The sequence below is a fragment of the Sceloporus undulatus genome, chromosome 3 (genome assembly GCF_019175285.1).
Source record: "Sceloporus undulatus isolate JIND9_A2432 ecotype Alabama chromosome 3, SceUnd_v1.1, whole genome shotgun sequence".
Taxonomy (NCBI): domain Eukaryota; kingdom Metazoa; phylum Chordata; class Lepidosauria; order Squamata; family Phrynosomatidae; genus Sceloporus; species Sceloporus undulatus.
In genome coordinates, this window is record NC_056524.1 from 26,157,571 (window position 1) to 26,184,318 (window position 26,748).

The following is a 26,748-nucleotide window of genomic DNA, read 5'->3' on the forward strand; positions in this document are numbered from 1 at the left end:
GGGGGGAAGGAAGGAAGGAAGAAAGAGGGAAGAAAGAAGGAAGGAAGGCAAGAAGGAAGGGAGAGGGAAGGACAGGAGGAAAGAAAGAATGAGGGAAGGAAAGAAGGAAGGAAAAGGAGAGAAGGAAGGAAAGAAGGGGGAAGGAAAGAAGATAAGAGGGAAGGAAGGAAGGAGAAGGGAGGCACTCTGCACTCCACAACAAACTCCAACTCCCAGAATTCCATAGCCTTGAGCCAGAAAGAGTTAAAGCAGTGCTAAACCGAGTTAATTCTCCAGTGTGCATGCAGCCCAGGAGTTGCAGAGCACAGCAAACTTCTTCCCCCCTTCCAGCCTCAGTAAGCAGCTCTCTCTCCCTGCTACTCAGAGGCTGGCAGTGCTGCTGGCTGCTCTGCTTGCCTGATTCTCTGATCCTCAGGCTAAAGCCACTCTCTCTCTCTGTCTCTCTCTCTGGCACCCCCTGCAGTTTGGCACCCTAGGCAGCTGCCTCGTTCGCCTACATGGACGAGCCGGCCCTGACTCCAGTGAGTCATGTTGTCTCATAATGTTTTTTGTTTATGTATGTTTAGGTTAAGGAACATACACACACAACTGAGGAATAATCCCCATTGAATGATAGAACCATAACGAAAGAGCCATGTTCCAGGAAGAATGTGTTGCAAATAGTTTGTAGTTCTTTCTTTTTTTGTACTGTTATAGTTCTTTCTGTTTTTTACATTGTTATAGTCATTCTAGTTTAACAGAAGTGGATATTAATGATGAATTAATTCCTCACCCCTATAATGGTTTGCCAGTTTGTCTGGCAAATTAAATCTTTGGTATAATTCTGGTCTGTTTGGTTCTACCCATTGTTCAGAGAAGGAAAACATTACATCACATTACATTACTTCATCAGAGGAAAAGAAATCTTTCTTCCTCCTTTTCATTGGCTATATAATCAGAAGCGCAGTGGCAAAATTAACTGTGTAACTGTGCTTAACCCATTTGTTCCTACATGGCACAGCCCCCCTCCCCCCCAATGGCTAACAATCAATCGGTAAAGCTGCATTTGGCCTTCTGTCTGTTCTGTTCTCTCTCTTTTTCACTCTCCCCCTCCCCTATTTTATTGGTAGTTTCAGTGGTGAATTCAGCTCTGGTTTGGGGGATAATTGTAATACTCGGTTTACTGTTGCTTATTGTGCAGCAAGAGAAAATGTTCAAGTCACAATGCTGACTGTATATTATTATAATAAATTTGATCCCACCCTTTCTCCTTCTTCCATCCTTCCCCTGTGACCTTTTAAAAGTACTACTAGAGAGCTTCATGGAAGCAAGAAGGGACCCTGCTGGCACACGTCAAAGGCATATTTTCATTCTTGTCATCTTGTGCTTCCTCTGACTCCAAAGGCCAAAAGATGAGGTTTGCTGAGAAAAACACAAAGTGACGATATTGCTTAAAATGGCATTGTGGCCTCTAAATGCAGTGCCCGTTTAAAAAGAAAAATGAAAAAGAAGGAAGAGAGAACAAGGACAGAACTCAATTTAATTAAACATGAAGCTTGGTTACACACACACACATGTACGTGTGTGTGTGTGTGTGTGTGTATCATGCAATCAGAGGTGGAGGCCCCTGGAGAGAGTCCATTGTTGTGAAAATACTTGTTCTTGAAATATAAAATGTAGGAAAACATTCTGCTTTGCTCTTTTAAACATTAGCATACTCTGGCTCTGTGCCCATCACTGTTACAGTGGGTGAAATGAAAGAGGTAATGTCTTAAGGGAGCCCAGAATACTATGCCATGGTTCTGTGGACTTCATGCTTTAGGGACACATTGCACTTCTCTCTCCTCTTGTAGGGAAGGCCAGGGCAGTACTTTTTTTAACAGTAGAAGTGAATTCTAGTCACTCATTTACAAGGACGATGCTGAAGGGCCACACTCAAGAGCACTGTTGAAGAAGCCTAAATTGTTCTCACTTTCTGATTATCTCACAGTAAGATACAGAACCACACTGTTTCTTATTTTATAGATTTATTAGTTATATACATATCCCTTGTTTCTTCTGGTGAGCTTAAAGTGACAAATTGGTTATCCTCTGCCCTGCTTTATCTTCATAACAACCTAGTATGGTAGGTCAGATGGAAAAAGATTGGCTAGCCGAAAGGTCTCCCATTGAGTTCTATGATTTGAACATGGATCACTCAGCAGTCTAATAATTATTAGGAAGCCCAATTGCCACTTAGACTGCCATCATTCTGGTGCCAAGTAGTAACATGGCTTTGTTATCCAAATGCCCTGGTCCTGGGAGAACACCCACAGGTAAGTAAGTAAATAAATAAATAAATAAATAATATTTATTTGTATCCTGCCTCTCCCTGTATTGGATCGAGGTGGGTAACAACAAACATAAGAACAATAAAAATAGAACACAACAAGCCACAAGTAAAAAACAACAATGACATCAACAATAGCATAGCAAAACATATCAAATCCAATTCCCTATCTCCCTAATACCTTAAAGTAGCATTAAAAACAACAATTCCCAATAAAATACTACCAATAAAGTAGTCAATAAAGTCAAGCACAATCACAGTCCGGTGGGAACAGCTATGCAACTGGAGAGTGAACATTCAGAGGAGGTCAATTTGGGAAGGCCTGCCAGAAGAGATCCGTTTTTATTGTCTTCTTAAAGGCCTCCAACGATGTTATATGGTGGATCTCTTCCGGCAGGTCATTCCAGACTTTTGGAGCGGCAACAGAAAACGTCCTCTGGGAAGTCGTTAATAGTCTGGTTTTCCTAGACTGCAAGAGATTCTTCCTAGAGGACCTGAGAGTGGGGGAAGAATTGTATGGGAGGAGGTGTTCCCTCAGGTAAGCTGGACCCAAGCCATGTAGGGCTTTATAGGTAATAACCAACACCTTATACTGTGCCTGGAAGCTAATAGGCAGCCAGTGTAGGGATTTTAAGATAGCTGTAATAGAATCAAATTTAGAACTCCCTGTAACTAATCTGGCTGCCATATTTTGAACCAGTTGCAGCTTCCAAACGAGGCATGAGGATCGCTCCATGTAGAGTGCATTGCAGAAATAGAGATGGGAGGTTACCAGTGAATGTACAACTATTTCTAGGTTTCCCCGTTCCAGGAAGGGTCATAGCTGGCGTATCAGCCGAAACTGATAACAGGCATTCCTGGCCGTCACATCCACCTGAGATGACAGTCAAAGTGACAAGTCCAGGAGTACCTCCAAGCTACAGACACAGTCCTTTAGGGGAAGTGTGACCCCCATCCAAAACTGGAGAGCTTATCACTATTCCCGGATTAGGATTGCCTATAGCGAGTACCTCCATTTTATTTGGATTCAGTTTAAGTCTATTTTCCCTCATCCAATCCATTACTGACCTCAGACAGTTATTCAGAGGGGAGATGCCAGCCTTGATCACCGAAACAGTCCGAGACATAGAGAAGCAAATTTGGGTGTCATCAGCATACTGATAACACCCCACCCCATGTCTCCGGATGATCTCATCCAGCGGCTTCATGTAAATGTTGAATAGCATTGGAGACTGTATCACGCCTTGAGGGACACCTGATTTGAGCTCCCTCTTGGCTGAACAACTGTCTCCAAGCGACACCATTTGGAACCTACCTGAGAGATAGGACCGGAACCACTGCAAAGCAGTGCCCCCGGTTTCTAACCCTCTCAGGTGTTCCAGACGGATACCGTGGTCAATGGTATCAAAGGCCGCTGAGAGGTAAAAGAGGACCAACACGGCCACATTTCCCTGTCGATACACAGACGGAGATCATCGACCAAGGCGACCATGGCAGTCTTGACTCTGTATCCTGACCTAAAGCCAGTTTGAAATGGATCAAGACAATCGGTGTCATCCAAGACTGCTTGGAGTTGGTTGGCAACTGCCCTCGATCGGCTTGCCCAAAATCAGAAGAAGAGATACTGGCCAATAGATTTCTCCAGGGGATCAAGGGAAGGCTTTTTAAGAATAGATTTAACCACAGCCAGTTTTAAACTGGCTGGAAAACTACCTTCCCTGAGGGAGGCATTAATTATAGATCTTAATAAACTCATAGTTGCGTCTCCTCCCTGGATGGCCAGCCATGAAGGGCAGGGGTCAAGAAGGCAAGCAGCTTGTCTACGTCATCAGTACTCAGAGACTGAAACTGATCCAAATTAATATCATTAACAGAGTCACTGGACACCTCTCTAGATGTTTCTGTATTAAGGCTGGAGTCAAAGTCGGCCCTTATCCAAGAGATTTTATCTGCAAAGTAGTTTTTGAAAATATCACAGCAGGCCTCCGTGGGTTGTAGTAACGGATTCAAGGTGGAAGGAGTGTGAGTTAACTTCCTAACCACCTTGAAAAGCTCTGCCGGATGAGACTTCACAGACGCAATAGATGCAGAAAAGAAAGATTTCTTTGCTGCATTTATTGCCACCTGATAGGCTTTAAGTTCAGTCCTATGACGTGTCTTGTCGGATAGGGATCAAGTCTTTCGCCAGGCGCTCTAATCGTTGTACAGCCCGCTTCATCCTTCTAAGATCTTCAGTATACCAAGGATTTCTATTTGAAGCGGGCTGAAAAGGACGCTTGGGAGCGATTGTGTCGATAGCTTTTGTGAGATCGTTGTTCCAGGTGGACACCAAGACTTCAACAGATTCACTGACCTTACCAGCCATTGCACCCTCTAGGGCTTCCTAGAACCTTTTGGGTTCCATTAGCCTTCGAGAGCGGACCATTGTAATAGGTCCACCACCCCCAGGGGGGGTTATGAATGGTGGCCTTGTGTGCTTCAGAATGCTATGTAACACTATACACAGTTACTAATATACTTGGGAACTAAGCCCAGTTCTAAAGTTTATTTCCTGAAGTTGTTTAAAACCAAATGGGTTTGAAACACTACAGACCAGTTTCTGTTAAGCTGAAAGAGAAAGAATTAAGAACAGGTCGAGGAGAATAATGTTATGTTTCATGTAGTTTAGATGTATATGATGACCATACTATTATACTGTTCACTTTATGCCAAATAACAATGCATCAGTCTAGTGTGATTTTTATTAATAAGTACCTTATCAGGGCTGACTTTGGGTTTTAAGGATTTGCAGGAAGATGTACAGGTCAATGATGACAACAAACAAGAATCAGCTGTGGAGTGCTCTGATCAGTGGTCAAACAACTGAGAAGCAGCATAGTCTAAGGATACTGGCTTCTCTGGGAAGCCAGGTCAGTGAATGGAAAAAACTAGTTCCATTCCGAATTTAATTCTAGATGAACATGCTGACCTGGCCTGTATTACAGAGATTGGCTAGATGGGGCTGGGGTATCAATCTCTCTCAGCTCTGCCCACCACGTTTTTCTGTGCAGCAGCAGGTGAGACCTGGAAGTTGGAGAGATGGAGTTGCATTTTTCCTTTGGTTTGATAAAGACAATCCTTGTACACTTAAGATCTTGAGGACCATTTTAAATATGGAGATGCCTAACTCTGTAACATTTTATTCTTTATTCAGGTTGAAGAGGAAGACATAGCCTTTCTGGATCACAGTGAAAGTGATGATGAATTTGATCCAAGCACCCTTCCAGACCCTGATAGATACAAAGATTCTGACCAAGAGGCTGATCTAGAACATCATGGGTATGTGTTGTGTTTCAGTTTGATTAATTTCTCCTTACTCCTCGTTGTGTTCATTATCCATCTTGTCAAAATCTTGAACATGTGAGAGAATATTGATGAAAGATACCTCTGTTCTCCCACAATTAGATCAACTGTTGAGCTATGCTTTCAAATGTGCATATATTTTGGTTTTCAAGTGCTTTTATTGCCATGCATATATTCATGAGAATATTAAAATAGCAGAGAATAATTTCAATGGTGTGTTATTTGACCCTTGAAGAGCCTGTGGACCTGAACTGTGCACCCTTCTAACAGCACTTTCATCCCAGTTGTTGGGTTTTCATAACCCTCCATGTGTCAGTGATGGTGTCTCAAAACTTATGTTTGAATCTGATGGAGAAGTACAATTAACATCCTGTTCTGATTGTTTATGAGAATATACCTCTTCTTAGAGGTTACAAAGATTTGAGGTACAAGTGTGAGCAGCTTAACTATAGAGATTGTAGTGTTATACAATTCTGTGCTTACTGTCCATTCTGTATACTTCTCTATAGAAAACACATTTTGCTGGATGGGGGGGAGACCATTACTTATCATTCAAGTTTCTGTAATAGGGCTGGGCTACTTGTGGCCCTCCAGATGATTTGGGGTCATTAGCCCTAGTCAGCATAGCCAATTGGAAGGATCACATGTTGCTTGCTTTTGTCCTAGTTCATAACAAGTTGGTCATAGTACTCTTTCTAGGCTTTTAGGAGAACAACTGTAAATCCTATGGTATACTATTGGCTTAAAATACCAATTGGGTTTCTTAATGGTTAGCAAGCTCCAGAAATTAATTTGATATTGTTAACATCAACAATGGAGATCTTGATTTTGTTGCATCATTTTTTATTTTTTATAGAAACCACGAGCAATTGTAAAAGAGAGCTTTTGTTCTGTACAGAAAGTTGCTCACCTACACACCTGAACTTTTATTTTGTTACTATCTTTTTAATTGTTGTATAATGCCACAGGAATTAGTTTTAAGAGATATTGTAAAAATATAATTAGTAAAGGACAATTTTGGGATGATTCTGTGCTGTCATTTGTGGAACTTTCTGTCTTTGGCCAGAGACTGAACAAGATGAGGTTCTTTCCAATTCTGTAATTCTATGATACAGGTTTTTGACAGACATCTTCTTCACCATCATCCTTTGTTGTTGTGTTGCTTCCTAGGATGAAAGTTAGCTGCTGCAGATATTGCCTCTTTTAAACAAGAGTACTTAAAAAAAAGAATCAGAAACTTTCTACTAAAAAAACTGAATTGCCTCTCATTGCCTGTCTCTAGTTGTGGAAAGCTTTTTAGCCTTACTTTATCCTCATGGGCAAAACAATATACTACCCACTACTGTACTTTAAATTTGTCTTGAAATGAAACTGCCTTCAAGCTGTCCCTCCTTAAATGAGTAATTAAAAGTCCAAGCATGTAATATGAATTATTGATATATCTAGTGACATTTATCACATCAGTGTTTAAAGCTATCATACTCTTAAATAGTTAAAATGGTGAAGTGTTGGGGGCAGTCAAATGTGACATAGAAGCAATATCCCTAAATATTCATCCGACTGTCAAATTTAATTTTTAATGTATCTAATTCCTCAACCATTTTAAAAGGAAATTTTGAGCTAGAACAAAGTTGACACTGGACTTTTCATTAACTTCAGTTAATCACCAGTGTGTAGGATTGTAAGATCTTGATTTTCTGGTAGAGGATCAGGAAAAATAGGTGGTAGAAATGAAGGTCAAGTTGATTTAGACAGAACCAATCTCCGGAAAGTAGAAAGTGTTGTTTATTGAAAACCATTTGTAAAATGTAAATAACGAAATTGGTGTGTATGTTATGTTTATTGTGTTTCAATGAGAATATTTTTTTTTAAAAAAAAAGAGCTGCAACTCCCAGCATTGTTCACCATTGGATGTTGGGAGATACATTTCAACAAGACCGAGAAGACTTCATAATTTTCATCCCTGCTTTAGAGCACAAATAGCAATAGACTTTAAGATTAAGTCATGTGTGAGGAATAATCTGTTCTTTCATGGCTTGGCAAGGAATGCAGAAATTGAATGGTAATACATTTGGCTCACAAAAAGAGCAAATTAAGTGAAAAAGTGAACTACTGAACTGGCAATACTTATTGTGCCAGGTATTAGAAAACTGCTACAGTGCCATTTGAAAGCATGCTAAATGGTGGCTGAATAAAATTTTAGAAACTTCTAAAGTTGTCAAGTCTAGTTTTCTATAAAACTCAAATAAAATATACTGGTTGGCCAAATAACCTATGGCAAAGAATAAGTTTCTATATTTACCAAATTGTCTGGTACAGATTGAGTAGGACCAAGCATTAGAAATACAAAGAGGTATAAGAAAAAATGGTTAATGCACTTTACCAGAAAGGATGTGCCATGCTGAAAAGCAGTTAGAGGGTGTAAAGGTCTTTGTCAGCTTAATATTTAAAAAGTCTTGCATATCTACTGGTGTATGCTACTTATATTTTATTTTAACAAGTTTAATTACTTTTGTAAGCCACATTGAGCTTTGGTGAAACAATACATAAATATTTTAAAAATATAAGTAACTACTTTGAGGTGGTTTGGAAAAAAGGAGAGAGAATGGAATAAAGAAACAAGAAACATGGCAAGGAGGATATGGGGGCAAACCTAGCAATACCTAGAGATGGTTTGGGGGCTTAATAGCACAAGCTGTTGAAGGATATTTTAATCTCATGTGCAGTGCAGTACAGAGGGAGCAAACCGTGTAACAGTGAATGATGGACAATGAAGACAGTTTTGGCAGCCGCAGCTTCAGCAGACTGAAGAAGATGAAGTTTTGTGCCTGAAGGAATGGAGAAATGAGGCTTTGGTGACCGAGGCGAGTGATGATTAGTTGGTGGCCTCATTATGAGTTAGTATTATCGTGTAGGTTGAGTGTGTTTGCTTTTATTTTTCCACTGATTGCACCATGGTTTTGAACATTCTTAAATGCTATGCAAAATGCTTTGTTAGCTTAGGCAGATTTGTCTGTAATGTGAATAAAGCTTCTAGTTTGTAAAATAATGAGACATTCAGCTGAAGAGAGGCTACTTGTCAAGATGGCTATATCTACTTCTAAGATCAAAAGCAATGTGCCTCTTGAATATATTTTTACCACAGAACAGCAGCAGGATAGGGCTCTGTCCCTGTGGGTTTTTCATGGGCATCTGTTAATAATTCCAGGGCTCAATTCCACTTGGTTTGCAGTTCAACTAAGGTTTGAGGGTCTGTCAAAATGAAGCAAAGGCACATGCTTCTACTGTAGAAAACAGGAAAGATATAGGTTCTCAGATCCATTATGTCTCTTTCTTATATTTTCATATCCTTATAAGGGGACATTCAAAGGCAGGTAATATACTACTGTAATTTGGTTCATAATAATGGTTAACTGATGCAAGTGTGCAGAAAGTTCCCTATTCCCTCCACCTTTGAGTAGTCCTACACATCTTCTCATGAGCCTCCCTGAGAAGAGGGATGAAACACCACAAACCAGGCTTGGTTTCTAAGATATCCTAACAAAATTAATTGAAGAAATCTTTCCTCTTACTTCCCACCAGTCTTACCTCCCCTCCCCTGCATGAATCCATATATTATTATTATTAATGTTATTTATACCCCGCCCTTCAGCCCTATATTGTTTGGTGCAAGGGCAACCTTCATGTTGGAAAGGGCTCGCCACTCCTAGTTCAAACAAGCGTTGGTTCAAACAATCCAGTATCAAATCATGCCAATGGTATCCATATAATTAGAGAATAATCTATTAGGGGGAATGAATAGTGTATTAATTACTTTTATTGGCCATTTAGTCCAAATATTTTTAAAAGACTACAGACCTTATTTTGACCAGTGATCTAGGTTTTCCTCATTATGTTTTGACTATCCCTTGGTTAGTTCAAAACAGCTTCATCCAGTCTTGAATTCTAGAGCACCTAGACTAATAATGAATTTTATGGACACAAATCTTTTTCCTTAGTGGCTTTATAAGCCTTATTTCAGAACTTTTACAGTGTACATTGAGTGACTAGAAAGAGAATAACCTGATACACAATGTATTTTCATTACTACTGCTATCTGCAGTCAACATTCTGACACTGAGTGAGGAAAAAGCCGTGCTGGGGCTCTGCAGAAGGGTCTGCATTAATTAATCTTCATTAGAATTCTTGCTACGGCCTTGTAAATTAAAATCTATGTGTGTGGTTTGCAGCCCAATGCCCTTGATTACCAAAACACCAATTCTCAAGGGACTGTCCACTTCCCTCCTTCTCTCTTGTTTTATGTTGGCAAACCAGCTTCCATTACAAAAATAATAAATTAGAGATTCAAACTGCATGAAGCTGTATACCAGGCCAAGAAAGTGCATTACTGATGTTAACTTTAAATGAGATTAACAGGTTTTACAAGAGCTATATTGGAAAGAAATGCAGGGACACAGGCCTATTGAAGAGTCATGCCATCTGCTGAACAAGTCTTTCTCTTTACTTTTCTGTGGGGAGAGATCAGGCTGCACTTACTCAGTAACACTTTTAGTATATTCCTACTAACTGCTAAAAATGACGGAAATTAGGGCGCACTTATTTGTCTTTTTGGCAGTCCAGGGTATTCGCAGAACTATCCTCCAGCACTATACTTCAAATGAGTTATTTTTTTTCCTATCAGCATTCTTCACTGTCCAGTTTTCAGAACCATACATAGAAATTGGAAACAGAATGGGATGAACAATCTTGATTTTTGCATCCAATTATATATCTTTACACTTGATCATCTTTTCTAGTTCATTCATAGTAGCCCTTCCAAGTCCTAGTCTTCTTCTGATTTCTTGACAGCAATCCCCATTCAAAATTCCCTAGTCAATGTGACCAGTGACTAGGAGATTCTGAGAGTTATAGTGCAGAAAAGTAAAATTTTCCAATTTTCAAGGGGGGTGAGATTTACTGTGTAGCTCATGCTTTTGGATCTGATCAGCTGCAAGTGCATCTTTCTGCTGAAATGCCTTGTGAGGTTTTAATGTTCACATCCATTCTTTTCATGTCAAGCATGCTCTCTGGAGCTGCCATCTTTTCAACTCATCTAAGCACTACTATAGCTAGGAATAATCTAGAGACATATCTGGGCCATTTGTTAAGCGTGTACTTTCAACATTAATCCAAAAGCATTCATTTGATTGCCCCAGCTTACAACGACATATCTCAAAAGCTCTGGATGAATTTTTGTGGTGTTGGTTGGACTGGAAGAGAAATCTTATCTATCTGGTAACTGATTTTAAAATTAATTGGCGGCAACCTAAGCATCTCTCTACACCCCCCAGAAGTCCCATTTTAGATTTTGTTTTGCTTTCTTTTTTATACTATCCTTTGTTTTAATTGCTAACCTTATTATGAACAGAAGCCCTGATTGCTACTTCAGTCAGCTCCTTGGTTTCAGATCCATTCCTGCCACTGAAATAGTTGACTGAATTGCAAATAGGATTAAGACATTTTAATTAACCTGACTTAAATATAATATAGCTATATATAAAACTTGATGTTTAAATTGTTATTTTAAATATTTAATTTAACAACTTAGGAATTTCACAGTGTATGATTTCTCATCCAAAAGATTTTACAGTTGGGTTTGGTTTCACAGTGACTTGCCCAAGAGCTTTGAGTCAAATGGACATTTGAACTAGCCATCTCCAATTTAGGCCCTTGAGATATTTGAAACTATACTGTAATTTCCATCACCCATGAGCATTCACCATGCTGGTTGTGGTAGGTGAGGGCACTTTTTTTAGCCTATGTCACACATTGGATTTATGGAAAGAATAGTCTGCAATAACTTAGCAGGTGTCCCAAAACCCTGTTTATCTGTTCATGATGTTGATATTTTGTCCAGAGATGGCACAGTCAAGAAAGCGTTTTTGAATGAGCTTCAAAATTAGAAAAAAATAGTCTCTTTTTAGTGATCATCAGCCAAGAAGAAGTACTGTCAGGTTTTCCCCATATTTCAGGTTTTTTGTTTGTTTTCCCCACTAAGCATGGTTCATGTTTACTTTACTTTTCAGTAGTCTTGATTTCTCATTGCTTGTTTTCTCACCACTTAATAACTCTCTGCTAAATGTGTGAATGGGATGCCATTGCAAAGCCTTTGGTTAGAATCATAGAATCATAGAATCATAGAGTTGGAAGAGACCGCAAGGGCCATCCAGTCCAACCCCCTGCCATGCAGGAAATCCAAATCAAAGCATCCCCAGCAGATGACTATCTAGCCTCTGCTTAAAGACCTCCAAGGAAGGAGACTCCACTACACTCGGAGGAGGGAGTGTGTTCCACTGTCAAACAGCCCTTATTGTCAGGAAGTTCTTCCTAATGTTGAGGTGGAATCTCTTTTCCTGGAGCTTGCATCCATTGTTCCGGGTCCTGTTCTCTGGAGCAGCAGAAAACAAGCTTGCTCCCTCCTCAATATGACATCCTTTCAAATATTTAAACAGGGCTATCATATCCCCTCTTAACCTTCTCTTCTCCAGGCTAAACATCCCCAGCTCCCTGAGTCGTTTCTCATAGGGCAAGGTTTCCAGACCTTTCACCATTTTAGTCGCCCTCCTCTGGACACACTCCAGTTTCTCAATGTCCTTTTTGAATTGTGGTGCCCAGAACAGGACACAATATTCCAGGTAGGGCCAGACCAGAGCAGAATATAGTGGCACTATTACTTCTCTTGATCTAGACACTATACTTTTATTGATACATCCTAAAATCACATTGGCCTTGTTAGCTGCCGCATCGCACTGTTGATGCATGTTCAACTTGTGGTCTACTTGGACTCCTAGATCCCTTTCACACATAGTTTCATTCAGCCAGGTTTCTCCCATCCTATATCTGTGCATTTTATTTTTCCGCCCTAAGTGTAGTACCTTACATTTCTCTGTGTTGAATTTCATTTTGTTAGCTTTGGCCCAGCTTTCTAGTCTATTCAGATCATTTTGAATGTTGATCCTGTCCTCTGGAGTATTAGCTATTCCTCCTAATTTGGTGTCATCTGCAAATTTGATAAGTATGCTCCCAATTCTGTTATCCAGGTCATTGATAAAGATGTTGAACAACACTGGGCCCAGGACAGAGCCCTGTGGGACCCCACTGGTCACTTCTCTCCAGGCTGAAAAAGAGCCATTGTTGAGCACCCTTTGGGTTCGGCTGGTCAACCAATTACAGATCCATTTAACAGTTACTTTGTCTAGCCCACATTTTACAAGCTTGTTTGCAAGAATTTCATGGAAACCTTGTCAAAGGCCTTAGTGAAATCAAGATATACTATATCCACAGCATTCCCTTCATCTACCAAGCTGGTAATTTTATCAAAGAAAGAGATCAGATTTGTCTGGCATGACTTGTTTCTCTGAAACCCATGTTGACTTTTTGTGATTATGGCATTGCCTTCTAGATGTTCACAGACTCTCTGTTTAATTATCTACTCCAGAATCTTTCCTGGGATTGATGTCAGACTAACTGGACGATAATTGTTGGGATCCCCTTTTTTCCCCTTTTTGAAGATGGGGACAATGTTTGCCCTCCTCCAGTCTGCTGGCACTTCTCCTGTTCTCCAGAAGATTTCAAAGATTATTGCCAATGGCTTGGATATTACATTTGCCAGTTCTTTTAGTACCCTTGGATGTAGTTCATCTGGTCCTGGAGACTTAAATTCATTTATATTAACAAGGTATTCCTCTACTATCTCTTTACTTATTCTGTGCTGAAATTCCCCTATTCTGTCCTCTGCTCCATTATCCTCAGGTTGAGCACCCTTTGCCTTTTCTGAGAAGACTGAGGCAAAGAAGGTGTTGAGTAATTCTGCCTTTTCTCTGTCCCCTGTTAGCATTTTGCCATCTTTTCCACACAGTAGCCCTACCGTTTCCTTCTTCTTCCTTTTGCTGCGAACATATCCAAAAAATCCCTTTTTATTCTTTTTAACCTCTCTAGCAAGTCTGAGTTCATTCTGCGATTTAGCTTTTCTGACTTTACCCCTACAAATGCCTGCTATTTTTTTGATTTCCTTTTTTGTGACTTCCCCCTTTTTCCATTTCTTATACATGTTCCGTTTCAAACTTAGCTCAGTTGAAAGTTCCTTAGTCATCCATCCTGGTTTCTTGAGACACCTCCGATTTTTCTTTCTCACTGGAACTGTTTGAAATTGTGCCTTCAGTATCTCTCTTTTGAGAAACTCCCATCCATCCTGAATTCCTTTATCTTTTAGTATTTCTGACCATGGAATCGCCCTCAATACTTCTCTAAGTTTACTGAAATCCGCTCTCCTAAAATCTAGAATGTGTGTTTGACTATGCCTGGCTTCTCCTTTCCATTGTATAACAAACTCCAGGAGAACATGGTCACTTCCACCTAATGATCCCACCACTTGTACCCCATTAACCAAGTCATCCTTGTTGGTTAGGATCAGATCCAAAATAGCTGACCCCCTTGTTGCCTCTTCCACCTTTTGGACCATGAAATAGTCTTCCAGGCAAGTGAGGAATGTGCAACACCTTGAGGATTTTGCAGAGTTTGACTTCCAGCAAATATCAGGATAGTTGAAGTCACTCATCACTACTATATCTCTCTTTTCTGACTGTGTGGTCATCTGTTCTAGAAAGATATCATCCAATTCCTCAGTCTGACTTGGGGGTCTGTAGTAGACTCCCACAATAACATCCTTGTTGTTTCCCTCCCTTTTAATTCTTATCCAGATGCTCTCCACCTGGCTTCCATGACTGATGTCCTGGATCTCTTCACTGGTGTAAATATCTCTGACATATAATGCTATTCCTCCTCCTTTCCTGTTTGGCCTATTTCTCTTAAAAAGGTTATACCCCTCTATTTCCACATTCCAATCATGAGACTCATCCCACCAGGTTTCAGTGAGGCCTATTATATCATATTTGCTTTGTTGTACTAGGAGTTCAAGTTCATCTTGCTTATTTCCCATGCTCTGTGCATTAGTGTAGAGACATCGCAGACCACGAGTCCCATTTACTTGCTGCTTTTTTGCCTCCCACTGTTGGGTCCTTGCACTTTTTTTCTTGTTTCCTCTATGTCTGTTTGACTATTTTCTCCAGCCCTTTCGCCTTCCTTTATATTGTCTCCCTTCCCCACGGAACTCAGTTTAAAGCCCTCCTGATCAAGTTCTTGAGACAGTTGGCAAAAACATTTATTCCAACTGGCGTGAGATGCAACCCATCCGTTGCAAGAAGTCCCTCCTCATGGAACTGCAGCCCATGATCAAAGAATCCAAATAGTTCTCGGCGGCACCATCTGCGAAGCCAGTTGTTCACATCCGCTATTTTCCTCTCGCTTCCTGGACCATGCCCTTCAACTGGCAGAAGAGACGAGATGACAGCCTGTACATCCATTCCTTTCAGCTTCCTACCAAGCGCTTCGTAATCCCTTTTGATGTTCTGCAGGCTGTGTCTTGCAGTATCATTGGTTCCCACATGGACCAAAAGGAAGGGGTATTGGTCAGTAGGCTTGACCAGTCTTGTCAGCCTCTCTGTCACATCACGGATCTTTGCCCCTGGAAGACAACACACCTCTCGAAACATCTTGTCAGGCCTACAAATCACTGTTTCTGTACCCCTCAGCAAGGAGTCCCCCACTACGACCACACGCCTGCTCCGAGGTTTAGCAGCGGCTGTTTCCTTGGGTGGGACTCTCAGGCTTGCCTGCTCTGTCCCTGAAGTCTGTCCATGCTGCTCTTCTTCATCCTCCTTGATAAGGGAAAGAGCTTCGAATCGATTCTCTAGCTGCAACCTCCCCGAACAATCCCTTCTTGGCCTACTTCTCTGTGTGACATTCCTCCAGCTGTCTGCCTCCTGTGTATGTGAAGTGACCTCCTCGGCTCCAGCATCTTCCTCTGCGTTGTATTCGTGCAGGATTGTTAGTTCTGTTGTGTCCAGGAAATCCTCCTGCTCCCTGAATTGCTGAAGTCTAGCTACTCTGGACTCCAACTGCTGCACTTTCTCCTCCAAGAGGGCTACCAACTTGCACTTGGGGCATATGAAGTTCTCCACTTCTGTAGGCAAGAAGACAAACATCCCACAAGTGTTGCAGGTGACTGCTGTGGTTCCTTCAGTGTCCATACTGAAAAGTCTTAGGAAATTACTGGAACAGGACTGTGGGCTTCCTCCTGAAAAAAAGAATCCTCCAGAAAACACCAATGTTAAAGCTCCTGATGTTTCAACAATTTGTGGCAGTGAGCTCAATCAACTCTGCCTCTGCTGTAGATTTCAATGGCTGCCCAGCTACCTCTCTCCTCCTCTTCTCTGTAGCAGGAACTAGATCTCCTGCAAGTTTCTAGCAACTGTTGGGGCTTAGACTGCCATATTAATCCCCAAGGAGGCCTTAGAGAACCCTGCCCCTGTTGCCCCCCAATTAATTTTTTGTCTCCAATCCCTCCTAGAGGTCACAAGGTGCAATTTCATCACATTACTGTTCCTCTTTGTGCCGTTCTGGCCCCAGAGAAGGCCTTTCCTCCAACACAAAAGATCATTTCTTTTTCTAAAAAAAAAAAGTCTTCTCTTGGGGATAAAATGGCATGGGAGGATGTGCCAAAACTGACTCCCACGCCCTTGGCAACATTTGGGGGCAACAATTTGCGGGTAGGAGGATTGGGGTAGCCAGGAGGCTGCATGAAAAGGGTTTTGTGGAGTTATATGTGGCTACAGTTTCCTCATCCCATCTGTAGTGTGATCCCTGCTATAATATGTTCCCCATTACTGTACACACATTTACAGACTTAAATTGTAAATGATGTTCCATCAAGCAGCTCCAAATACTGTAATAGGTGACTGAAAAAATAACATCACAAAAATAAAAAAGCAATGGCTCCATCCTACAAATCCTGGAATTTATAGTTGTGGCATCAGAACTGTCTTACAGAGAAGGCTAAATGTCTCACATAACTATAATTCCCAGAATTCCATAGCACTGAGCCATGGCAGTTATAGTGGTGTGAAACTGGATTATTTCTGCAGTGCAGATGCACTCCTATTCTTGTGAGTTTGAGCATGAGCAGATGGGCAAAATGAGTAGCCAAAGGCACTGAATTTACCCTCTTGTTGGTCTTGCCATCTGTCAAAACTGGCATATTGTATCCATGTTGAGAAGGATACTGCAGGCATCTGAGAAAACTGAACCAGTCGTCGCCCTCCTTATCTGATCACACTTAAACATTTTGCTCTGTGCCAACGATACCATCTCAGGCGCATTCCTGACATTGGATATGGTGGAGCAGCCACCCAAGGCAACAGATGTTGGGAGGCAACAGCAAGTTGTTGGAGGAAGGAACTGTATACTACAAGGTCTTTCCCCTAATCTAGACTGATTCCCCCGGGAACAGTAGAAAATACCATCCTGTAGCAGCACTGAAGAAAGATGCAGTCCAGAAAGTTGACATGCAAGGAGAAGGGGGATGCCATTTTATTCTTAAACTCAGGCAGAAAAATATCCTGGTCTAGTCGTGTACCGATGCCAGGCACTGTTGTCCACTTGGGATTTTTGCTGCCTGAATAGTGCTAGAATAGCAGCAGTTACCACCTAATGGCCTCCAGAAAGGCTTTGCAGTACTCTCCCCTACACAAGAGGCTGATGACTGGTCTTTACACAGACTTCACAAATTTAATCAGTCCATTACTAAGGGAATCTCTCAGTCACCGTGCAGTAAAAGGGTCACAGTAATTACCTGAGTTACAAGAGCATTGTGAAAACAACAACTGTTGTTATTATTGTTGTCATTATTGTTGTTGTTTCTTACCAACCTCTCCCCATGAAAAACAAGGCAAAGAAATATTTACCGGTCTCCGTAACAAGATATAAAAATAGCAGCATGACTGCTATTGAGTGTTGGTCTACAACTCTGAAAACCAGGGTTCGATTCCCAGCTCGGCCATGAAACCCATTGGTTGACCCTGGGCAAGGATCACTCTCTCAGCCCCAGAGGAAGGCAATGGCAAACCCCTCTGAACAAATCTTGCCAAGAAAAGTCAGAAATGACTTGAAGGCACAAAACAATGACAACAACAAGTGATTGAATTCATATACACTCATACTTAGAGTAGACCTGCTGAGATCAATTGGACTTAAGTTAGACCTGATCAAGTCCCATTGATTTCATTTATTCTGCTGTAAGTATGACTATTCCTGGGTTTGACCCAATATTTCTAAACGTTGCTTCATCAAAAATGTTAGTGTTAGATTAATGATATGCTAATAACAGGGAAGGTAATGGAAAGCACACAACAACACCTTAGTAGTCAGTTTGCCACCCATGTGCAATAAAGATGCAGTTCTGGGTTTGCACCTGATCTTCCTCCAATTATTGTATATTCTTTTTCTTTCTTCAGTTTAATAGAAAGGTAGGAAATGACAGTCTGGATGTGGTCCTGTTGACATAAAGCAGCACAGGTAGGCAAAGCATATGGATTGTGCACCTGCAATCCCAATGCAAAACAGGCAGGTCTAATTTTATCCAACTTGGCAGAGGCAGCAAAAATGAAAATATTTTTTCTGACTTATTTATTTTAGGATTTCATCTTTCTATCCTGATATTGCTTATGACAGTCACGTTTTAATATGTACTTTTTTTTAAAGCCCTAATACCTATTTAATAGTGATAGGGCCCTGTTCCTCCACAGTTCTAAATAAAGCTGACTGAAACAGAATGCATTTAAGAAGATAGGAAGATCCTTGCTGGATGAGGCCAAATTACTATCGAATTCAGCATTCTGCCCCTCCAGTGCTCAATGAGATGTCCCTGTGGAAAGTCTAGAAGCAGGACATGAGCCCAATAGCACCTCCTACACATGTTCCTCACCAGCTGACATCCAGTGCACATTTAATTTTTGCTAGATAAATGTGTTTTGGCTACCCATCTGTATATATTATACATGCACACACACTTTCACACATCACTAGGTAGATTTCAGATCAGCCTGAAGGAGGAGAGTAGTGCAGAGGATTTTTGAGGACAAAAATAGCAAGAGATAGTGTGGTGAAATTCTTTGAATTTTGGACTAAAGCTCCAGGAAACCAGGGTTCAAATCCCCACTTGACCATGGCAACACAACAAGTGACCTTGGGGTACTCACATTCCCTCTGTCTCAGATGAAGGCAATGGCAAACCCCCTCTGAACCAATCTTGCTAAGAAAGCCCTGTGATAGGGTAATCTTAGCATCACCACCACCATAACAATACACTAGACAGTTGTCATCTTAAAAACAGGAACAAATTTTATGACTTGCAAACTGACTGATTTGTACTTCTTGGGTTAAGTGAATTCTTGTAACCAAAAATCAATCCTAATAGAGGACCAATTTCTTGGTCCAGTAACATACCTTGAGAAACTGATTCATCTTGTATATCGATACAGTCTTAAAATACCAAAATATTGGAAAACAGTGATCAGAACAGGCTTTATACCTGTTGTGCATCATTATATCAAACCTCATTATCGGTATATTAAGAAAAAAACTGGTTTGGCACATATTAGTAAAACTTAAAATGTTATTTTATTTTTTAACAGTGCTCCGTTCTGTGTCAAGTACTATGCAGCTTCTACCATAAACTATGTTTTTAAAAATCCTATGTAAATTTGCTTTTGTTCAAGCTATTAAAGATTTAGGATCAATTCATGAAAGCTGATGGAATGCTGTGACAATATTATGACGGATCAGGAAGTAATTAATGTAAGAAAAACCATGAGAAGCCTGGGAAGATAAAGTTGACCATGGGGTTTTTGAACCTGTCTCAGTGTTAAAAGTGATGGTACCTGAGAGACACTAATAACATGTATGCTCTGATATAGCTGACATTAGTTGTGACTGAGTCTCAGGGAAAGCTGTAAGATTTGTTAATCACCATTCATTTCTTCCTTGGTTTCAATTTGTCCTGCAGCACCATCGTATATATACTCACAACCAAGTATCACTGTGTTCAGTGCACTTTATTGAAAATATAAGAAGTGCCATATGGATTAGACCAGAGGCTGATTTGTGTTCACACTGGTGAATGTTTTGTTGTTGCCACACTGACAATTCATTTTTCACTTGTGTACATTAAACCACACTTGTCATTTAGATAGCCATTCCTCCGATTTGGAGAGAGAGTATGGGATTTCTTTCTGCCCCTTTGTATTTTGAGCAAAGAGATGAGTTACACTGATCAGACATGTGGGCATTAGTGGACAACTTCCAGAGCTCCATAGTCCACACATGCTTCCCTAGCGCCCCCCCCCCCCTTCCCCGATATAGCTTACATTTCCAGGACATATCCTACATTTCAACCTTCTGACCAGGAAGAATTCCAAAATGATCTCCATTTTGACTCTGAGGAATCTATGTTTATATGGAGGTTTTTAGGTTTTGTTTTGGAATGCCCTACATTTTTCTTGAATGCCTTACATTTTACGTTGCTCTGTCCTCCTTTGCAGTTAGGACATCTGGTCTCCCTTCCCCTGCAATGCTGCCCTAACAGTTTTCATTTTAAAAATAACTCAGAATAGCTCCTCTTGCCCTCTACGAAGTGTGTGGTGTAATTTCATTATGTTTTTAAGCCTAGGAGGGGTTTCCAGCATCCCCCAAAATCCCAAGGGGTGCACATGCAAAGTTAAAAGAACAACCCTGTTTGAATTTAGTCCTGTGACTGTGACAGGTACTTACAAAAGGTGAGACAATCAACTCCGATAATCCTCCTACCTACTGCCTCAGCCTTAAAGAGACCTTTAAGAATGGATATGAGCAACATCAAAGTTTGGGAGGCCACATCCATGGCCCCATGGCCTGTTCTGGAGGCCATTTTGTGATTGAACTCATTTCCAAATGCTTGGAGTGTGTCAGAGTTAGCACCCAGAATCCCAGACAATCAACCAGTCAGCTTGATTGATATAATCAACAGCACTTTATTGATAGATCCAGAATCAGACATGTGCCTCACTCAGCTTCTTAGCTGAGACTAACCACACCCTCCCAAAGACAAAGTAACAGAATCCCCAAAAGCCAAATCCCCTCCCAAGCAGAAACCCGCCAAGCAAAGCCCCTCCTGGTTCCCACAGAAGTGAAAGCATATTCCCAGCTCTGAGTGCTCGGAGAGCCAGGCCTTCAATGCCACCAGATAAGACACCTGGCCCTGCTATGCACTAACTATCACTATCTACTCTTCTACTGCAGCTAAAGCCCCATCATCCCCCAACTACTATACTACACTACAAAACACTATCTGGTAGAATACTAACAGGATTCTAACAGAGTGAGACCACACAAACAAGCTTGGAAGGCTGCACAAGGACTACATTTTGCCCACTCTTTTCCAATCCAATGTGTATGAATGTGATGAGTCAGGACTGTATGAAAATCAGGTATCCCATTTAGGCAAATGCAGGATTGGGCTTGGTTTATGTTGGTTGATGTTAAAGCATTAAAATCTTACTAGCTGAAGAGTCAGCCCAGTGAAGAAGAAAAACATGCCTATCTGTTCTGACAGAGATTTCAAGAGACAGAAGGATGGTGGGTTGGTTACAGGTGTGTGAGAAAAGAACAGATGAAAAGCTGAGTGAAAAGCAGTGAAATGTAATAAATATAATTTAGGGATGCTTGTGAGTATGTTTGAATTTGGGTAGAGTCAGCTTGGGGAATTTGACTGGTGTAAAAAAGTCCTTGAGAGGTTTGCGATAGCAAATTTCTTTCAGATTTTTTAAAAAAATGTTTCTTATAGAATTCTTAAAATTAATCTTATTAACTATCAATATTGCCTTCTGTAAAATATTATCAGGAGCCAGCATGATGTAGTGATATGAATGTTGGACTGGGACTCCTGGAAACCAGGTTCATAGAATTATAGAGTTAGAAAAGACCACAAGGGCCATCCAGTCCAACCCCTTGCCAAAGAAATACAATCAGTGCACCTTGACAGATGGACATCCAGCCTCTCTTCAACTCCCAGTTCAGCCATGGGAACCCACTAGTAAGCTTGGGCAAGTTACACTCCTTCATCCTAAGAGGAAGACAATGGCAAATCTCAGAATAAATCTGGCCAAGAAGACCCTATGAGAGAGTTGCTGTTATGTTGGAGTCCATTTGAAGGCATATAACCACAACTATACAAAATATTATCCCAGTAATAAGTACTTGTAGTTAATTTATTAGATCGTCTCAGACTGTATTCCACTTCACACCAGATTTAGGTCAAACTACCAGGCTTCCAGAACACTTTAAATAATTGGTGGAAACAACATTAAATCTGACTGCCGAGTCTTGTGAGGAGATCCATAGACTGTAAGGACATGTTTTGTTTTTGTTAAAAAGTCAATAAAGGAGACGTTGAAGGAAAGCATTTTTTCATACCCCACCTTGCACAAGAACTTTCTACCAGCACAGTATCACTTTTGGATTAAACCCATTTACTTGCACAGTGCAATATCATCATTTGCTTTCTATTATATTTTCTTTCATGATTTTTCTAATACTAGCTTATTTTCTTTCCAGACTGGTTGTATGCTCCTCCACATGCAGGATAAATACATCTTATCTGGCTTATATGCAGCAGTGAACTCTATTATTCATGGAATTTTGTACAAATACATTATGCTGGATTCATCTGGGTGTCTTGGCCAAGACTTTGATAGTAGTTCCCAGCGGAAAGTAGTCAGAGTTTGTTAGTCTCCTTTTGGAAATTCAGAGCAAATCTCAAACAGAATGTTTTAATTTGACTCCCCTTAAAAGGTAACTAGCGACTCACGGAAGCAGTGCAAATCTCAGGAGGAGTCACTTGGATAATTGGAAAGAGCGCATCATGGGTAGTATTATTTTGGAGTATCATTGGAGGTGATGGATCCATGAAGTCTTATCTCTAGGCAACTGTTAGTGGCTATGTGATGCAACATATTGCTGCCACATCAAAATTAATAGCACCTACAGCTAGGAGAAACTTGTTTTAACATTGCCAACTGGTACTTGCATTTTCTAATACTAGTGGGCAGATGGGGATGGAAAACGTGATGCTGCAGAGGTATACAGATTGGTGGACAAGAATTTCCTTTGATAGCTGGAGAAATAGGGAATCTAGTATTCCCAGAAAAAAGAAAACATGTCTCAGCATTTCCCAGTACGTAATAGTGCAGTGAGTTGTGGTTAAATACCAAGTTTCTCTCCCCAAATTTATTTATTTATTTCATTTCATATCATTAGTATGCTGCCTTTCTCCCAGAAGGGACCCAAGGCAGTATGTATTGACACCACAACTCCCATAGATGAGAGGATTTGTGGGTCAACACAAACAATGAAACTAGAGCTGAATGAAAACTTCCTCATCTCTAGCCTGCACAACTGCATGTCATACAATATAGGTGACAGATGAGTGACAGGGGTGATTGGTGACTCTGGAAAAGAAAAAGGAGAAACAAAAAGGTTGATCCTGAAAGAAATTTGTTAGTTGTAAAAACCTGACATGTTTTGGATTGAAACATTCCTTCACAATTTGAGACTTTTGAGGAAGTCAGCATCAAACATGTGAGACTTTTCTGCTACTTTGTTGTTATTGTTGTGTGCCTTCAAAACATTTCCAACTTATGGCAACCCTAAAGCAAACCTATTATGGGATTTTCTTGGCACAATTTATTCATAGAGGGGTTGCCATTTCCTTCCTCTGGGGCTGAAAGTATGTCCCTTGCCCAAGAGCACCCAGTGGTTTTCTATTGTTGAACAGGGATTTGAACCCTAGTCTCCAAAGTCCTAGTCCAACACTCAAACCGCTATACCACACTGTAGTCATAATGTTTAAATACTCTCTCAGTATTGTAATTGATCTTATCCAAAAGTTCAGAGCTCTTTATCTCATTCAATACTCATATTTTCTTCCTCTCTTTTAAAATTATGTTGTTACTAATTTTTATTATGTTGTTACTAATTTATAGCCTTCAAGTCAGCTCAAGGCAGTGTAAACTGGCAAAGCTCTCCACCTTGTTAATTTATCCTCACAACAACACTGTGAAATGTGTTAGGCTGAGTGACTGGCCCAAGGCCACAGTCCTGGAGCTCCCAAGTCCCTAAGCAACACTGTCATTGCTCCATCTCGCATTTCCACCTCCTGCTTGAGCATGTTTTTGTGCCACTGCAGGCAGTGAATGCAGGCTACCAGGAGAGGCTCCACTGGCAACACAAAAAGATTTTAAAGAATGAGAAAGCTTATTTTAAAGGGAGGGGGACTGAGCTGTTGGACAGGTTCCCACCTTGCCACCCATAACATGAAGAGAAATGAAATCTCCTTTTAAAGTTTGGTGGAATGGTACATATAGATTCTTGGAGGATAGTTTCTTCATTGGCTTCAGAGCTGGCTCTTCCAGAGGCAGCTGCTTGTAACTGTAGATGTTGAGAGGCAACCATGGTAGCCCAACTCCTTCCCTCCTGAGCCAGAGGCCATTGCACTCTCTTGTAGGACAATGCTCTTTGTGCCACACATCTTGTGAAGCCCTAAACTACCTAGGTACTCATCTAGAAGATGGAAGATGCTGTCTGACTGTCTGTATTTGATGTTTCCACTGCCCGCTCAGTTTATGCTTAGCAATGGTATGTGGGACTGCATCTTGTGTTTTGTGGTATGTGGGAGAGCCTGAATAATGGCTAGCCAGGATGGCTATGTAAGCCCTCCATTGTTTGCAAGCAGAGTGCCACCAAGTACTGTTGCTATTTTTTAAACCCTCCTTTCTGGGATTCCCCTGGATATTGGCAGTTGTGAAAACTGTGGTACTGGAGTAGGTTGACTTTTAGGGGGGGCGTTGACACATGTAGGTAATATATTTGGTTGGCGTGAAGCAAAGGTGAAATAAGTTTAGTAAGGGACATCACTAGGGGGTCAGAGGGTGCGGACTGCACCAGGTGACACCCCAAAGGGGGAGGTGACCCCACTGCTTCCCAAATACAGCGTGCCTTCATCATACGTGGGCGCTTTTTATGCTACTTTCAGCATATGCTGAAAGCCACGCAACAGAGTTGCAATGGCGTGCATGCCTGTGGCGCGCACACTGCATGTCATGCACGAGCCCCATTATTTTCAATGGGGTCGAGCATACGCACCATTTGTCTTATGCGGAGGGGTCCAGAACGGATTCCCCGCGTAAGGCAAGGACACGCTGTATGCCTATTGGCAGAACTGGACTGTGACATTTGCCTGCATCCCTTTAAAATGCTGAAGAAATGGTGTGAGTGAGCAAGGCTCAGTCGGAGGAGAAAGGAGAGGCCCCAGTTGTTGTTTTTTAAAAATACATTTTAATTTTAAAAAATCTTTTAATTTTTTCTTTAAAAACATCACAACTTACCAAATTTTCACGTTAATCACATGAAACTATGTACATGTAAATACTGTTGGTCCTCTGTTTGCATGGGGGATCCATTCTGGACCCCTATGAAAACGGAGCCTCGCGCATATTCAAGCTTCATAGGCTTGAATAAGGTGTGGCTCAGGCACGCGCGTGCCATTAGAATTAATGGAGCTTGCCCCTCCGTGCATAATCGAGGTCACGGATCTGAGATCTGCGAGTTAGGAGGGGCGACTGTACGTTCAGGCTGTGTGTATGATACTGTAGTTTAAAGGTAGTTGTTTATGTCACAGTTATTACCATTATATTCAGTAATATACGGGAATTATGATTTAAGAGTAATGTTTTTAGAAAAAACATGACTAAGGATTCTGTATGGTGTGTCATGGGAGGAAGTCAACAGCAATAGCAATAGCAAGTACATTTCTGTACCACTTATCAGTGCACTTAAGCACTCTCCAAGGGGTTTACAATGTATAAGCTAATTGTCCCTAACTAGCTAGGTACTAATTATAACTACCTCGGGAGGATGCCAGGCTGAGTCAACCCTGGAGCCCCTGGCTGGTATCGAACTCATAACCTTGCTACTGTGAGTGAGTGGCTGCAGTACTGGCATTTAACCACTGCACCAACAGGGGGGTTACACCATGGGTTATCACACTGGCTGATGTCAACCCTAGTGATGCCACTGGGTTTACTCCACAGTATTGACTTCAATTTATATCTAATTCGTATGTGACATGTTGGTTGTCTACTGTCAGGGCTAAGTGCATTCTACCCATAAATTAATCTGAATTGGTTCTTTATTTTGTCTGCTTTATTTTTCATCAGTTATTTTCACACCACCACTCCCCAGAAACATTTTTTAAAAAAGATTTTGAGTTGTTCATGTCTGGTTTCCTCTTCACAACTGTCACCATGTTTGTCTCTTATGACCCTGCCTCATTTAAACTGAATTATTTGCTTGAATGGTGCCTGTTGGCCTAAAATCACACATCTTAAAAGAGTTGTTGACTTACTTTTGCAGTGATCTTGGGATGGACAAGCAGCTTCTTGGAAGAAGAACATCAGCAGCAGAGACAGAGCCAAAAAGAAAGAAGATGAAACTCAGCCAAGCAGATTCATTTGAACCATTAGATACAGGACTTTCCCTTGCAGAGGATGAAGCTCTAGTATTACATCTGCTCAACAGTCAAAGCTAATATTTCCCCTGGCCACTCTTATTTTAAAACTATTTTGTATATTTGTATTACAAAGGCAACGGGCTAGCCGAATGCCAGTTAATATTATTGTATGAATGCCTGAGATCAAAGTCTTCTCATTGAATGGCTCATAACCAATTTCATTTTTCAGCTGACTTTAAATGCTATATCGGATCACACTTTCAAGATGGCAATAAACTGCTCTAAAATGTATACTAAGACCTTAATGTACATAAGAATTATAAATTATAAGAATTATAAAACGTTCTTATTGTGGGGTAGCTTTGTTAAAAAATAAAAGGACCGAACATTGCTTTTTTGAATGAATAAATGCCTCCCCTTTAGTTATGTTAACGATATACCCTTTTCCCAAAACTAAATGACGTATCATGTAACTGTGGTGATTTGCTTGAAAGCTGGGTTGTTGTTTTTTTTTAAATTTTGTAATCTTGGAATAAATTTTGTTTATCCTTCATTTCTAGCCAAATCTCAGTCTATTAAACTGATATTTGTCCAAACTAGACTATTCTTTGTTGCTTCTAGT

General features: G+C 40.8%; 1 protein-coding gene across 1 annotated transcript in view; it reads left to right on the forward strand.

Annotated features, from left to right (window-relative positions):
* DDX10 (DEAD-box helicase 10) overlaps positions 1-26,517 on the forward strand; it is a 244,807-nt gene extending 218,290 nt beyond the window's left edge. The window contains 2 exon segments of the mRNA XM_042457038.1: positions 5,502-5,626; positions 26,030-26,517. Of these exon segments, the coding sequence (XP_042312972.1) occupies positions 5,502-5,626; positions 26,030-26,204 (300 nt within the window). The 3' untranslated portion in view covers positions 26,205-26,517.
* Positions 26,518-26,748: the final 231 nt, after the last annotated feature.